This window comes from Colias eurytheme, chromosome 13 (assembly GCF_061535395.1).
Source record: "Colias eurytheme isolate Ceu_HAF_F1 chromosome 13, ilColEury1 Martin Lab GWU primary, whole genome shotgun sequence".
Lineage (NCBI taxonomy): Eukaryota > Metazoa > Arthropoda > Insecta > Lepidoptera > Pieridae > Colias > Colias eurytheme.
Window position 1 is genome coordinate 4,370,937 of NC_142992.1, and position 18,084 is coordinate 4,389,020.

The window sequence follows — 18,084 nt, forward strand, 5'->3', positions numbered from 1 at the left end:
CGCGTCAAATTGAACAATTACGGCAGTTCCATAGGATTCTTTGTTCTGAGGTCAATACAGAAAGTGACAGAAATACATTTTGCAGTTGTCATTTTTCAGTGTCAGTTTTGGACAAAATTTTGTCGTCGAATGTCGTTTCGACTAGTTCTTGAGATGGTGATAAATGTGTTTTTTGGTTTCAATTATTATCTTATCTCGTCATAAATCTTTTAAAAAGATTTTGGATTCTCTTATACAGTGCGTGTTGTTGATATAGGGAAGTGTTTAAAATGGATACTTTAAGGTTTGTAAATGTAATTCAATAAGTAAACAATAAGATATTGATAATGTAAGAGGAATATTTAGAAAATAAATTAACTACGATATACTACATGGATGATAAGTATTTCATTATATTTCAATAATATTATGTCTTTAATACAGGTTTTACTTTGTCACATGGAATGTAGCAACTAGGTCTCCAGGTCAAGATCTTAATTCACTGTTGGATTTTCCATCTCAATTTAATAAAAACAAACAATTACCCGACTTTTATGTGATTGGGTATGTATTTTTTATTTATTAAAGTTAAGATGCGATTGTTATTTTCACTGATAAGATGTTTTTATAATGGTTCATGGTGAAATGTTATTAATTTTCCTATTCTTTGGTTTTAATAACATTTTATGTAAACATTATTGTAATGAACATATTAATAGTATGTATCAATAAAAGTTAGACATTTTTTGCTTCTGTATTGACCAAAGTCACTAACAAACTCTAATGAGCAATGGCTATTCAACTATCTATGTTCTAGTTTACAAGAAGTAAAGTCACAGCCACAGAACATGTTAATGGACAGTCTCTTCACTGACCAATGGACATCAACATTCAATAAAATCCTGTGTAGGCAGGGCTTTATCATTGCAAAGAATATTCGTTTGCAAGGAATTATTCTACTAGTGTACACACAAATGAAACATGTCACCCATCTAAGAGATATTGAGGCACAATACACAAAAACAGGATTGGGTGGATTATGGGTATGTATTTACGAAATAATTTTATTTTTTTTGTAAGTCAAAGGTGAAATAATTAATTTAATTTTGAAGAAAATCAATGGTAAAATATAAAGATTAATATTATATTATGTAGATCATGATATAATTTGTTAACATTAGTTATATTTGTGTTTGATAATGTTGCTAACGAAATACTGCTAACTACTTGACTGATTACGAGATAGAATATAAATGCAATAGTGCACAAAAACAGTTATAAACCTTACCTAAAAATAATAATTATATTTTTGTTTGGAAAAAGTGTATTATGTAAACACTGATAAAATTAAAATATTATATTTCAAGTGAATGTTTACAAAAATCTTAAAATGTGTATTCTTCAAATGACCTATACTCATAACATTACAGCACATGCAATATTATTTCAATTCAGCATTTACCGATAACATATACTTTTATCAAGAGTGTGTTAATTTAAAATAAATATTTGTATTTTAGTGTGTAGTCTTATGAGTTTTATTAGAAGTTGTTTTAACTTTTACGGGTCCGATTAGAAAAATTAATTAACTATTAGAATAGTCCAACTATCATAGAAGGCTATATATCATTAAGTTTAGACAAATAGGAGCGGAGCAATGCGGGCAAAACCGTGGTTCAGAGCTAGTTTATTATATTAGTACAAAAGTAATTATAATTTAATAATGTTTTTAGGGTAACAAAGGGGCAGTTAGTGTAAGGTTCAACATATATGGGTGTTCAGTGTGCCTCGTGAACTGTCATCTCACGGCACATGAACACTTGCTAGCGGACAGGATTGCTGATTATAATACGATAATCAAAGAGCATTCATACCACCTGACAGAAACTTCTAATATATTGTACCATGAGTGAGTATTATTAACTTTTTATTAATGCATAATTGTCTTAGATTAAGATTGCCGTGATTCATTAGGATTTGTAGATAACTCATACTTACTTATAGAACTCTGCTTAGTAATTTTTTTTTATTAATATGTACAATGAAAATGCATGAAATATTATGAAATAAAATGATTAAACATTTAGTTTTTGGTCTCGTGAAATTTGTAAATATATTTTATCATATGACTGTATTGTTTGTAGTATCAGTTATTAAAATGATAAATGATGAGATAGACAGATAGTATATATCAATAAATTGTATTATTCTAGAAGCTTAAAACTATGAAAGATTATCAGATTTGTTAACAGTTTCCTGTGAGTAATGTAAATATATATGTAATATGGTTGTTCCTTCACAAACACATTGACCCGTAATACATATCATTTTATGGAAGTCTTATTGAATGTAAAAATATTTAAATTATTTAAAGATAATGCTTTGATTGATTTTGATAATGTTTAATTATGAATATAAAATTATGGTTGATAATTTTTAAACACTGTAATTTATTGCATGCATTATAGTCTTTGTCAAATAATTGGGTTAATCGCATTTATTTAACCCAGTTTATAATCTAGTCAAAATTATTTTTTATTGCTAATTAGGGTGTTGGTTTCACATATTACTGAATTAAGGGTAATTGATACATTGAGAGACACAGAGAGACAATTATTTATAGGCAACACTAATCCTTTAAAAAAAAAGGATTTTTGACTTGCACCATATTAAACGTCGTGAAAATAGTTCCAGCTATTTCGAGATATTGGTTGGACCAAACAGACGGCTTAATTTATTTTATATACCTTAAAGAAAGTACAAAAAGAGCTTCATAAGTTTCTAGGAATGGACTTAAACAAATAATAAATATGAAAACATATTTTAAGTACACATTCATATCTTCAACAAATATAAAATTTTATCAGTCAGCTATTATCAAGTGGGTTGTCGGTTGACGTGGTTTTATTATCACATCGATCTATAAGTGTCCAAGGTGGTAGGCGTGTTTTATACACACACATACATAATTTAATAGGTACAGTCAAGGACGAAGTAATTTTTTTATTTCCGTATTCTATAGTAGACATGCCATCTTGCTCTTAGTTCAAAAGGCTCAATTGACTGCCTCTCGACATTGTAATTAGAATATTTTTTTTACGATGTTACATTGTTCTTAATAATTATTTCGTTGCCATTTAGAAACGAGGCAAAGACTAAGAAAATAAGTGATATTTAGGTTAGAGAGTGCATTGAAAGCGCTGTTTACAATCAGTATCAAAATAATATACAGATAACAATTAAATTCAATTATCATATATCATTCTTTTTAGTGCGTAGCGTGTAAACGAACAATAAATCAATGAAATCTATAATTAAAATGCGCTAGTTTGTAGCTACATATACATATATACATAAACACAATTTTTCGACTTTACAATGTGGCTACATAGATTTTTTTTACAATTTGTAAAACTACTAATTAGCCACTTGTCCCGAGCGCGCCCAATTTCACCCTGGGTAAAATATAAATATTAACAACCCTCGGTAGCTTTCTAATGGTAAAATTATTTTCAAAATAGATCTAGTTGTTTCCGAGTTAAATCGTTACATTTAAAATAACATTGAATCTTTCCTCCTTATAGTATTAGGTATCTGTTTTAAATATATCTCTATCACTATCTAAAACTATCACTGATTTCAGCTACGTTTTTTGGATAGGTGATCTAAACTTCCGCACAGACCATCCGACCGGTAGTAGTCCAACTTCGCAAGAGATTGTAGAGACACTACAGAAAGTCGAGAAAGACAAATACACATCATTATTGAAACATGACCAATTATTGGCGGTTATGGACAGTGGCGAAGCGTTCTCTGAGTTCTCGGAGCCTGAGATTCGATTCCCGCCAACTTATAAGTTCCTGTTGGGCACGGACGACTATGATACAAAGTAAGTGAGAAAACAAATATACATAGGTATTTAATTGTTATTGTTTCACTCAATACAGGAGCATAAATCACTTTGACGGTGCACTTATACAAAATGGTGTCAAAATGACATTTCCCGCATATACGCTCTTTAGTCTTTATATTTAATTATATGTATAATATATTTAGCAATTTTTCGTTAGCCTATTGCGAGAATATCTTGAAAATATATTAGGTACTACTACAAAAAATATCAACAATTTAATGAAATAATTCTTAAAAACATTGAACAACCTATCCAGCTAATAACTACTGTGAAGATGTTCAACCTTGTATTACATGTTATTAATGTGACCTTTGACCTTGCTGATTCTGTTTTCGTGAAGAAAACGTTTGTACGTGTTCAAATATATGAAATATAAGTATAAATGGTATTGGAAAGGTGTCATTGACTTTTATTGATTTTCTAAATATGTTTACGTAGTAAGTGTAAAGTAAAAACTCTCAGTAAGTGTAAAAATACACTTCGTAGAATAAAGCCTAATTTTATATATTATCAAAATATTAAAATACCGTTGAACAGGGTCTCCATGATTTTGGAAAATTACAAAACCTTGGCATAAATTGATGTCTCGTAGAAAGTAATCAAGTTTACGTAGGTCAAGCAAAAATGTACGCAAAATTTGTAATTAAAAATGTTAAATCAAAATGTATTACGTCTGGCTACTATTATATAACATACATTGCGTAAAAAGTCTTTTGTATGTTTACAAATCTAGATGAAACAAAAACTTTATTTTATTCTTCCCACTTTAGGAGAAAACCTTCATGGACGGACAGAATACTGTACAAGGTGATAGCAAATAATTACGAGAACATAACGCTGAGAGCGGATTTGATATCTTATAATCACATACCTCATTATATGGTCAGTGACCACAAGCCAGTGGTTGCACAATTTAACATCAAGGTGAGTGAAATTATCTCCTCAAAATATAAGTGCACGGTGCGATGTTTATTTTAATTGCTTATTTCGTTACATTCGCAAACTTTTCAGTAATATTTTAATTAACAGAGACGCATGCAAATATTTTTTTTTTGCTGAACGAAATGTGTAGTGAGTTTTTTAATTTTTTGTTGAATTTTTGTTTGAAACTCGGTCATGCCTCTAGTTAATTTTTGAAATAACTTTTCAATATACTTTGCCTACTAACACTAGATTAAGTTTTAATATGGCTTCTACGTGTTGAAAAGTAGTTTAAATTGTATTTATTCCAATGGAATAAATTGGATCATGAATATTTAACATACTAGTTCATATTAAACGAGAAATGATTATGTATCGTCAATACAATTTTGTAGGAATATTCGAAATAGATCTTAACTAGTTTTAAATTTTAATCACAATTCTTGGTCATAATAATTGTACAAATAATTTAAAACTGTTTGTCATATTATCAGCGTGAGTAAAAAAAATGTTATACTATCTAATCTCGATCCCATGGCCCTACCATAGTATAAAGATTATACATTATGTATGTGCCTACGTTTTAAAGGTGGCAAAATAAATAATAAAAATATTTAAGTGGTAGGTAAATAAAAAAAGGTAACCAGTCAAATTAAATACCATCAGATATGTATTTAGAAAAAATATCTAGGTTTCTAATATATGAAGCAAGATTTCATATAGCAAAAAAATCTTTACATATTCCATACATCTCCACAAACTTACAAATTATTATACTAGTAAGATATTTAAGTTACACAGAAGGCATTTTTTATTTAATGGTAAAAGTGGAAAGTAAAGCGCGTAATTAGAAACTCTATCTAGCATTTTGTAAAAGTTTATTTTTTATATGATTTATTTCTGGTTTCTAAATTAGGTACCTAATAAATCTCGTGTAATAACAATGTGTTTGTTATTCTGCTGCCTGTCAAGGCTTTGATAATATTTGAATTGTGTGTTTCGCCCGCTTGGTCAATGCAAAACCCTCAGGAATAAGGTATTTTACCGATTATAGTAGCCCAAGTCACTCTCTAGTTTCCCAACTATTTATAAAAATTATAAGTACATACTATATGTATAATCGATCCGTTGCGACATTCAGGACAAACAAACAACCCACGCGATAATTGGCTGTCTGAAACTTTATGTATAGGACCGTGGTACAAGCTGATAGCGATATTTTTAATAATAAGACTACACTTTTAAAACATAGTTGTTGCATAGTGTAAGGCTATTAATAAAACAGGCTTCAATATAATGCCGTTAACATGATCTGCAGTGCTCGCGTTGCAAGAAATTGAATAAATATTGTCATAATATAGGTTTTACGCAATATTTTTTATGTGTTATTTGGCCTTGAACGCTACGACATTACTATGCTAACTGCCATAAAATATCGAAATGTTCTACGTAGTACGTACTACAAAAGCGTTACTAGTATTAAGAGGTACTGACTAGTGACTAGCATTCCTACCGCAGCTTCGCCTGCGTCAAGACGCTGGCGAAGTTAGTCCTTTTTCTATTAGGTATACCCTAGTATATGATTAGTAAACAGTTTATCCTTCTTTAAGATTTTTAAATCGATACCTAGTCTATATTATGTTTTATACTATCCATATCCTATCTTTACCGAGATATCATAAGTTTACGTCTATTCATACAGTAACCATTTTATCCAGTATAAACAATCAGTTAATAATAATGGTATAAAACCTTGATTTGGTTTAGGATATCGATTTCTTATTACCCTACTTTATACTTTATAAACATATCTTGAATATGCGGAATTAATTCGTTGCTCTATACTTTTATTGTACTAACTTTCACAACCAAAGAGTTAAATCAGGTCGATCTTAAAGTACTCACACATACTTAATTCAGAGCAAGTGCCACAAAATATTTGTTGTAAAATAACCCATGAGTAAAATTCCTAATTTACATGGAAACGTATCTTGTTGAGAATTCACGCGCTGAATTCTTGTCATGCTTGTATTTTCCATGGAATGCTTCTGTAAATTCATAATTAAGATTCATTCTAAAACGGGAATACATAAATTAGTGCTGTCATGATTCATACTAGTCGTGAATTACCTGATATATATGACTCGTTTTCTCAGCTTTATCATATCTGTAAATGTTCACAAGATTCTTAAAATTTTCTTGAGTAGATAGGCTGATAGGTATCATAACGTTCATCTTTCCCTATGTTATATCCAGCCTTTTTAATAAAGTATATTAAAAAAAGGAGTATTCAAAATACACACGAAGAGAAGTTGGCTTTCAGCCACTTTAGTAAATAGAAGCAGTAATAGTAAATGCGTAGTTTAAACTGAGATGGTCCTTTGGACTTCTAATCACTATTATCTTAATACTATTATAAAGGCGAAAGTTTGTTTGGATGTATGGATGTATGGATGTATGGATGTTTGTTACTCTTTCACGTTAAACCTACTGAACCGATTACAATGAAATTTAGCACACATATAGAGGGTAACTTGGATTAACACATAGGATAGGTTCTATCCCGGAAATCCCACGGGAACGGGAACTATGCGGGTTTTCCTTTGAAAACGCGGGCGAAGCCGCGGGCGGAAATCTAGTTCATGTATAAAATATAAACGTATCATAATTTAAGATATTTACACATACTAAATAGGTGTTACATAATATTTAGTAGATAATCATCGTTGTGAACTTTACATAATCTAAATGTATTGTGATATTTTTCTGAGATTTTTTTATTAAATGTAGTACCTACGTATAATGTTTAGTATGACGTGTACTACGTTGTATTGACGTCACAACTTTGAATATTAACGTAGTAAAATCGGTTTTATGAGGAACTAGCGGTCCGTGGTACATGTTTACGTTTTCTCTACGTAAGAACCATCCTCGTACTTCAAGGAATATAATAAAAAAAGAATTATCGAAATCGGTTCAGCCGTTCTCGAGTTATGCGCTTACCGACACATTTTGCGATTCATTTTTAGGGTTCCGTAGCCAAAATGGCAAAAACGGAACCCTTATAGTTTCGTCATGTCCGTCTGTCCGTCTGTCCGTCTGTCCGTCTGTCACAGCCGATTTACTCGGAAACTATAAGTACTACAGTGATGAAATTTGATGGGAATATGTGTTGTATGAACCGCTACAAAAATATGACACTAAATAGTAAAAAAAAGAATTGGGGGTGGGGCCCCCCATACATGTAACTGAGGGATGAAATTTTTTTTTTCGATGTACATACCCGTGTGGGGTATCAATGGAAAGGTCTTTTAAAATGATATAAAGTTTTCTAAAAAACATTTTTCTTAAAGTGAACGGTTTTTGAGATATCAGCTCTCAAAGTCGTAAAAAGTATGTCCCCCCCCCTCTATTTTTATAACTACGGGGTATAAAATTCTAAAAAAAATAGAGGTGATGCATGCTAATTAACTCTTTCAACGATTTTTGGTTTGATCAAAGTATCTCTTATAGTTTTTGAGATAGGTTGATTTAACTGTAATTTATTATATTTGCTGCTACGGAACCCTTTGTGCGCGAGCCCGACTCGCACTTGGCCGGTTTTATTATATAAGTACTAGCGGTCCGCCCCGGCTTCGCCCGTGGTACATAATATTTACGTTTTCTCTACATAAGAACCATCCTCGTACTTCAAGGAATATAATAAAAAAATAATTATCGAAATCGGTTCAGCCGTTCTCGAGTTATGCGCTTACCAACACATTTTGCGATTCATTTTTATATATAAGAAGAAGAAGAAGAATAAGAAGAAGATATACATATTATATTGAGGCATTATCTTTATTTTGATGGAAATTGTTTCGGCGATTTCTTTTGAATTTATATAAAAGATTAGGATGACATTTCGTTTTAAATCCTATCTTATGAGTGGAATATCTTTAACCCATAGATATGCTTGAGACTAGGCAAAAATTCTAAACATGTAGATAGGTGTTTTAAAAAGAATAACGTTAGAAACTTAGAACCACTCAATGCTGATGCGAGGATATCAGTTAAGATTTTTATATAGCGAACATGTCTAATAACTAGTCAGAAAAATATAAAATATTCAATCAAACAGTTGATTTTCATTACAATTTTTTAATTGATCTCCCCGTACTATCGTTCGTGAGATTCCACTGTTTTTGTTAGCCTCTTAACACACACTTTTTGTTGAGTTGGAAAATTAAGATTGCATCTCATACAAAGTCCTCTTCTTATGATGCTATCATTTTCGTCTTATTGTTAGTTCCTCCCTGTAATTTAATTTTTATAAGCAACCAGCGAATATGTGAAATAATACAAATGCTAAGACAACAATTAGTTTTATATTTAAGAGAGAATATTACAACAAATAATAAACGTTTACATACCTCGAATCATTTCTCGTTTAATAACATGATTGTATTTTGCATGAATGCAATATATATATATTTCATTTATTTCATATTTATATATTTCATGCAATAGAAATATGAAAGGAAGGAATAGATTGTACCTGTGAATCGAATTAATAAGCCCAATTAGTCAATTCATTGACTTATATTCGAGGATAGCTTCCGCCCGCGACTCCGTTCACGCGGAAAAATTACGATTTTTTTTCTACGTATATTTCCAGGATAAAAATATCCCATTTTATGCCCAGGATAATAAGATACAATTATACCAAGTTTTATCGAAATCGAACCGTTAGTTTTCACGTGATGTCTGAACATACAGACAGACAGACAGACAAAAAAAATTTAAATCACATATTTGGGTTTGGTATCGATCCAGGAACACCCCCTATTTTTTCAATATTTTCAATGTACAGAATTGACCATTCTACAGATTTATTATATGTATATCGATCACAGTCATATTATTCCTTTCCTTCTCTAACAAATGCTTATACCTATCTCTTGCACGCTAGATCCGCCAGCCTTTTTCGCACACGGTGTTAGCAGACAAGCCGCAGAAAGCAGCGTCTATACGCATGCGATCAGCTCTAGTAATGCCTCCAGAAACAGTATCGGCTTTCACTGAAACAATAAATGCGGGTAGTTCGATAGTACGGGATGGGGACTTTGAAATGGTTTCGAATGATACAGAGATAGGGGAAGTAGAAAATATTGTAGAGGATGAGGTAAGTTTTTTTGCACGATTTTTGCGAATTTGGTAGTTTTTGGTTTTTCATTTGGGTAAATAATTGTGATTCAAATGAGTTCTATGTTAACGCACTTTTTTAAAACCTTTGTGACTCAATTTATAAATTTATTCGTACAAAAATTTTTTGCCCACTCTCAAATTTATATATAATCGATAATTATAAATTATGTTATATTTTAAAAACGGCAATAAGTGCGATGTTTTTTATCGACATCTTGATTAGTGTCTCCATAAATATAACCTCACTAAGGTTAGATTTTATCTAATGTTTTTTGCGTCTGCATTTAAATTTACATATCAAAGGAACGAAATGAATGCACTAAGCTGTAAAACCTACTTTGGTATAGGTATATGATAAACTTTTAAAGAATAGAAAACAACGATCACCAGGCGCGATTCGAACTCGCGTCTTTTGCCTTACCGGGACGAATTCCTCGTGATCGTTTATAAAGCATTTGAATGCTATAAAACTAAATATCAAATAGTTTATTATATTTTGATATTTATTATTTTTTAGACGTTTGCGAATTATACGGAGAAAACAGTTGAATTCGCGCCAATTTCACGCATTTGGTACATCGGTGACGCAGACTTCAGAACGCAATGCACTTTATCGCACGATGTCGAGATAAACCCCAACGATTGGATCGGTATCTATGATGTAAGTATTTGTATTTAGTGGTATCACTATCATATTTGTTTAGTATTGAACTGGAGGGAAATTACCTTCAATGCAATGATACGAAAAATTATGGACTTTAGCAGATTTTAAAAATTATTACGAGTATTCGAAAACAAACTTACAATTGGGAAATTATATTATGTTTATGTGTTTGTGTACATGCTTTTGCGCTATTGTAATATTATATTCTAGCGCCGTTTTTTTCTGTTGAGTTTGACTTTTAAGACCAAAAAATTTTCAGCAGAACTTTTTTATACATAATATATAATGTACATTTACTGTTTCAGTACAAACAGAAAAATATTGCATTTGTGTTAATTCGAAATGCAACTGTGTAAACATGCAATGATAATTATTTATATACAAACGTTATAATATTGCAGTAGATTTCCTTTTTACTTGTTAGTCACGACTTTAAAACTTGAATGATAAGAATTAAAAGCCATTAAGATCTGGATAGAGTTATCAAATGAATAAAAGTAATAACAAATGTATAAAAGGATGGTACGTGAGCGAAAAAGATTTTTACATTTTAATGTACATAATTTTTTTTTAAATAACTAGCCGTCCATCCCTACTCTGTAAGGTTGAAAACGATGCAAGTTAAAATGCCTAATTATTGAATCCTCAATTTGATTAATCTTTATGTTGACTATTATTAAATACAGTATAAATATTTCTTATATTATTAGTTACATTATGTGCATACTTTCCTCATGCATTATAAATTATAATAGAGATAATATTTGTATTACAAATATATTGTGCTCATTAAATATTGAAGCCCTAATTGCAATAATATTAATAACTAGCTTCCGCCCACGACTTTGTACGTGCATCCCCGTTTTTCCTCGTTCCTGCAAGAATTTCGGGAAATTCTTTCTTAGCGGATGCCTACGTCCTAACATCCACCTGCATGCCAAATTTCAGCCCGATACGTCCAGTGGTTTGGGCTGTGTGTTCAGAGGCGGCTCGTGACAAAATTTTATGGGTGTTCACTTGAAATAAAACACTGAAAATACATGGTGTAAAGCAGTAGGTACAATTTATCAAAAAAATTACTTATAAAGAAAATGCATACGTGATACGTCTTTCTTTTTGGTGTGCAAAAATATCTATAACTTAAAGCGACAAGACCGATAGACGCCAATTGCAGTTCATTCAACAAATGGTACCGAGATTGTGAATGTTTTTTCACCTTGATTGAAAGATGAGCTAAGTCGTCAACGCCCGTTTCAGTCCAAGCACTCTCACCTCCGCCGGCCGCGCCCGCTTTAAATAAAAGACACGGAAAACAAAATAGTTTGTTGCTTTCATCACAACCACACAACCACGGTGTTTTCACATATTGTTCAGATTTAAACACACGCGTATATGTTTTCGTTTTTGTCGTACATTTTTGCGTAAGATCAAGTTCAGGCCGTGGCGGTCCCTTAGCTTTACATTCAAGCCGAATTTGTAACATTTTATCACACTTTTTAATGAACGCCACATTATAATTATTGTTCATTTTAACACTCACAAGTAATACTGATAACTACAGGCTATTTCAACACGTATTTTATAATTTTAATTAGAAAATTGCATGAATCGCGCGCGTGCATTGAAGTTGACTCGAGTGTTTGTTTATAATATTATAGAAGTGGTAACTGGCAACGTCGCGCGCAATCGCTGTCCTGCCGGGCGGTAAAAACGAACCGGCAACGTTTGCGGGTGCGGCGCTCCGAATTTTGCTACTTTTCCATAGAAAATCTTTTGTTTCACGCGCAGGGCTCTGGCAAAACCCTCTCTTTCACTCCTATTGGATTTCGTATTAGGAAATGTACTAAATCTTTTTTCATTGGAGCGCAATCGTGAGCGCTCCGCTTCGCGCGTTACATAATATAGTAGGTATTATACAGGTGTATGGGATGATGGAATGATGGATATAATCATTGGTATTAACAGTAGTTTTAAAGATTACGATTGATTTTAAATAGTAATAATTAATGTTAATAATTAAATTAAGGAGTATGATTTTATTATAATTATTTATGGGAGTTCACTGCACCAGCGCTCCTTGGGGCGAGCCGCCTCTGTGTGTGTTGATAGATCACTATATCAGTCACCTTTGAGTTTTATATATATAGATAAAGATATAGATAGCCTTAATTAAAGCCTAATTGGAACTGAATCATTCACTTCCTATTTTATTTTAATTTTAATTCTTCAATTTTCAGGCCGACTTCCACAACCTAGACGACTATATAGCTTACGAATATCTTGCCAAAGTGTGTGTGCCACAGGCCGAAAGTACAACGGGGCCGAGAACAATTACCCTCAGTTTCCCAGTCGGTAGCGGTGTGAGGACTCCGGGATTTTATAGGCTTATTTACTTTAGTCAGCCTAATAATGATGTTAGAAGTGTTTTGGGTAAGAATTGGTATTATTTCTATTGAAGTTAGTAACTTACCTAGAGAATAAAGAAATGATTAATTTAAAAGTATGTAGTAAATAAAATGGACTAAAATTATTGTTCTTTCTAATCATCGTAGCCAGTCTTTCTTTATTTTATGATTCATGAAAATATTCCTTCATTATTTATATGTCAATTGTATTTTTAACTGGTCAAAATGGTCTCTAATTACGGATTGGCGCTGTCTTATGTTTTAATATTAATTTCAACATAAATCATCCTTAGCAACCTTTATTATTTTACTTCCCACATCTATACCAAAAACTTCGTAACATTAATCCAAAAAAATTTAAACTTTACAGGTATATCCGACCCATTCGAAGTGAGCAGTAAAGAGGACAAAATGATAACCCTAGACCCTTGTACCGAAGCGTCTTGCAGTACATCGCCAAGCCGTAAGCCAATGTCGGCCAATACCGATGTGTTCACAGACTTCACTGGCCTTGATGTGGCCAAGCTTTCCCGCCATTTCTCCAACGACCTCAGTATTGACTGACTAAAAACATACTTGCCGGGCTCTCCGGCAATGAAAAGAAAAGAGAATTAATAAAAATAGATTATTTCGTATTTTAGTTTTATAGCAAATGCTTTATAATTTTTTATTGGTGGGCCAAGTGTCGCCCCGGTAAGGCGAAAAATGCGAGTTTGAATCGCTTCGTGATCGAACTTTTTGAAGTGGAACTTCTTTAGGCGCGTTGAAAGTTAAATTTCAAGATCGCATAGCAATACCGTCACGTCATGGAATAAGGTGACGATTTTTGTAGATTTGAATCTTGCCAAAGAAGTTTCACTTCTGACACGTGTGCTTGGCACACACGCTCTTTCTTTTCTTTAAAAATTTATAAATATAGACTAATTTGGGAGCATTTTCAAGGATGGCAGGTGGCAATTATGGGTATAATCGAGACCAATTTTTCGAACAATATTGCGTAAGGGACAATAGCTTGTTGCGTACTTAGTTAATTAAATAGGATAGGTTTAGACAATATTAGTTTATGGGTATTTTGTAGGTATTATGACTCGTAATATACTTGTTCGTATCAATCTATGCTTTGGATAGTCTTTGCAAAAAGCTTTTTGAATTCTATAGGATTACTATAGTGATGCTCATAGTACAATAATGTATTAGCTAAATATACAGTTTTTCCGTATTTATAATGCATATACTGGGTTAGTCATATTATGTCGTTATCAAGTGCTCAAGTGGTTTACGCATTTAAGTATCAAAGCATGATAAAGTGTTAATACAACTGTATTGTCAATGTTTTGTATTGTGTAGTAGAATTTTAAATATCATAATTGTAAGAATGTTATTTACGGTTATGTAGCTTTGCCAGTATTGTACAAAAATATTTATAGAATGACCATCAATTCCAAATTAATTGGACTTTTTTAGTAATAAGAAGTATTGTCAAAATATGTTCTTGCAATCGTACCAGTTTAGTTTTTAGTCAAAACAGTATGAACTTACATGAGTTTGACCGAAATTAATGACAATATTTTTGCATATATTACGTACTATTGAGTAATAAGTATATTTAGCATTATATATTTATGGCATTGTAACCGCTGTTTTAGAATTGAAGCTTTCGCTTGTTATTGCATGGAAAAAATAGTAAATAACATTAACTTAGGTATTGCCACAAAAACACGATCCACCTGAGTACAGTAGATATTAATTAAGGTCACAAATACGTTATCACAATTATATTGAAATAAATAGAACGAGGATAAACAGACAAAATATTGTTTGTTGTCTGAATATAGAGATGTTGATTTATAATTATTTATAGTTTATATTTTTTTTTGTTTATTGACTTTGAATGTATCATCGAATTAATGTGAAGACTTTTTATATTTTAATTATTCTGATTCTCGCGATATTTAAAACCGCTACAAGCCATTTCCCTAATCTATTTAAAATACCACTATTTTTTTCCAATTGATGATAATTGTATAAAAGGCTACTCACTTACCTGCCGCCGGGGCAATTTTGCAATTGGACCCTAAATTGGCTCCTTTATTGTAATGTGTATAGGCAAGCAGGGGCAATTTAGAGAACAACTGAAATTACTCCAACCGCCGACCAACCGAGATTGTTCCAATTCTGCCCCTTTGGCCGTACGTAGTCGGGCTTTACTGTTTCGACACTCATAATCCTGATACGTATTTACATAAATTCGATGACACATTTAACCTATCCAATGCAATATGATATAAAACCTATTTACAGTGAAAATATGAACTTCTTTATATTATTTTTTATACTTTTAGTATGTCTGCTTTATTTTGGCGGTTGTAGATATTTAATACAATTATATATGACAACTATTACAGGTAAAAAAATTGGATTATTATATAAATAATTAATGACATAATAATTTAAAATAATACCATGACTAAAATGAGATTTTTAATTTTCATATAAAATTCATTCCTGTAGCATAATAATATGTAGTTAGTTGACTTGCCATGGCTTAATAGTGAATTATAGATATTTGTGATTCATTTAGTACAATTGTTGAATTTAGTGTTAAGTTTTCATTAAAATATTAAGGGTTGTGTTGCAAATATGTGTATTATACAGAAGAAGACTATTTGCCCGTTCTTTGTATTTGAAAATGTTAAATTGAACCAATTAAAAAAAATAATATGAATGTGGGTAATGGTAAAAATGTTGTAAATAGTTTAATATTTCACTACTGGATGTTTATTTATTTGTTTTACTTACATTATGTGCAATGTTAGAAACCCTCCTAATATGATTCCTTTTTTTTAAAGGAACATTATACATACATTTTTTCGCATGTAATTCAAATTTACAATTAAAGACGAATCTGAAAGCAAAAAGTTATTTTATTAGAATTATTATACATATATATTATTAATAAATATTAACCCCATTGTATGAGGTAGTCAGTAGTCACAAATTGATATAAAAGGTACGACGTATTAAAAAAATATCTTCACAAATTGTTAGATATACTTATCGCTTTATGTACTTAACATTATGGTTCAGCTAATTTTCTATAAAAAAATAAAATGTACCTATGCAATAATTGTATTTCTTAGGAATTAATTGTTATTCGGTGTGCAATTTGTATATTTTAAGGATGCCTGTTGTCACATGGTGAAGCGTTCATTATCCTATAGAGGCTTGCCCAGAATTGGAACGTATAGTTTTTCAGAAGTCTATTATGTAAATGTTACGTACCTAGTTATAACATCATGACGTTAACAAAAAAAAATAAGTATTTTTTTACATTGATTGCGTCTGAAAATCTGTACGTTCTATTGCTTGTATTTTCTGGGACAGCCTATTTATAATAAATTATAATATGCAAAATTGCTTTTGATGTTATATCATTAGTGGATAAATAAAACTTAGAAGACATGAATTTGGGGAGATTTTAGAAATTATTTGTTATTTATACATAGGTGCTGTTTCTGTAATTCTCGTTTTACATTAATTTCATTCATATTATGTTGTGTATGATTCTTGTAATAAAATTACCTTACGTTTTTTTGAAGCGAAACTTCTTTAGGTGTGTTGAGAGTAAAATTTCAAGGTCGCGTCATGGTAATACCGTCACGTCACCCGTGTAGCCACCGACCATGGAGTAAGGCGACGATTTTGGTATCTTTGAATCTTGCCAAAGAAGTTTCACTTTTGACACGTGTCCTCGGCACTCACGCTGTTTTTTTTTTACTTATCATGAGTTATTACTCACCAGTACCTATGATCACTTGCTCTGTATAAACTGTTATGTGTAATATTGCCATAAAATTAAAATTAGGAGGGATGTGGATATCCTTAAGACGGGTAGATGTTTCTTATAGAAAATATATATTTTTCAATAATTATGGTCTATTATTTTTGCCGTTTTTGATTTCCCACCTTGCTTATCTATTGATTATGGATTCTTAATCGCAGAAATACACAGTCGTGTCACAGTATTACAATATTATTTCCTACAGTAAGGAATCGCCTTTGATGTCGCGCGATGCCGCCGCCAGCGTAGGTACTTACGCTGCCACACGAAAATACGCTAGGGTTGCAACAAATGGGAAATAAAACAATTGTTATTATTAATATTATGATGAAATCATTTATTCATATGTACATTCAAAATAATTGCGATTATTAAATCTGATGTAATTATTTGTTCATAAATATATAATTACAGATATTGCACTGCTAAATATTATTTACGTGGACACTTTATTTTTGGATGTTCTTAATTGTATATTATACCATTTAACTAAGTAATGCATTCGCATTGGGATGTACAATCTGATTAGAAAATAATGAGGACAACATATACATAGCTTTGATTTTAATTCAACAGATACAATTAATACAATCTTTCTGAAATATTGTTTCCTTCTGGGATTTCAATGTAGATTTACATCCGTAAACGGAACAGTTTTTGCGCGTCATAATAGAATATGTAAGTACCTATGTATAATAAAATTATTACACAAAAAATACGACTGCGTCGTCCTTTCGCGATAGTTAATGCAAACTCAGCGTGATTGCATTAAGCGGCCCGCGTCGCCCGACCCCCCGCCAGTTCCCCTCCGTTTCTCTGCACAAGTACATTCGTCGCCATACTGTAGGATGGTAATACTGTGGTCGTGTGCTCTGTCGTAGGTACTCGTTTTAGGCCACGTTTAGCTACTATTATGTGTTCTGTGCCACTACTAGATTTTTGTTTGTTACGATTTAGCTCTGATTTGAAATTTACATTCATTATTGGAAAGCTACATCTTAACACTAGTACTTAAGTACAACACAAGTCCTATCGAAGAATTTTTTGCGACATTTTTAAGGTTCCGAACATCAAAAGGAAAAAACAGCCCTTTATAGGATCACTTTGTTGTCCGTCTGTCTGTCTGCTGGTACATTGAAGCTGTAAAAATCAAACTTATAAGCTAAAGGCAATC

The 18,084-nt window shown here is 31.6% G+C and overlaps 1 protein-coding gene across 2 annotated transcripts; it reads left to right on the forward strand.

Annotated features, from left to right (window-relative positions):
- Positions 1 to 118: 118 nt before the first annotated feature.
- LOC149903354 (inositol polyphosphate 5-phosphatase K-like) lies at positions 119 to 16,388 on the forward strand. 2 transcript variants are annotated; one of them, XM_090108425.1, is made up of 10 exons: positions 119 to 283; positions 424 to 543; positions 797 to 1,022; positions 1,713 to 1,888; positions 3,623 to 3,868; positions 4,663 to 4,816; positions 9,765 to 9,977; positions 10,518 to 10,661; positions 12,902 to 13,094; positions 13,440 to 16,388. In XM_090108425.1, exons 1-10 carry the CDS (start codon positions 270 to 272, stop codon positions 13,631 to 13,633), a joined length of 1,680 nt encoding a protein of 559 aa, XP_089964551.1. In that variant the 5' UTR covers positions 119 to 269; the 3' UTR covers positions 13,634 to 16,388. The 2 variants fall into 2 exon arrangements, with proteins under 2 accessions (XP_089964551.1, XP_089964552.1); XM_090108426.1 differs by lacking the exon at positions 9,765 to 9,977.
- Positions 16,389 to 18,084: the final 1,696 nt, after the last annotated feature.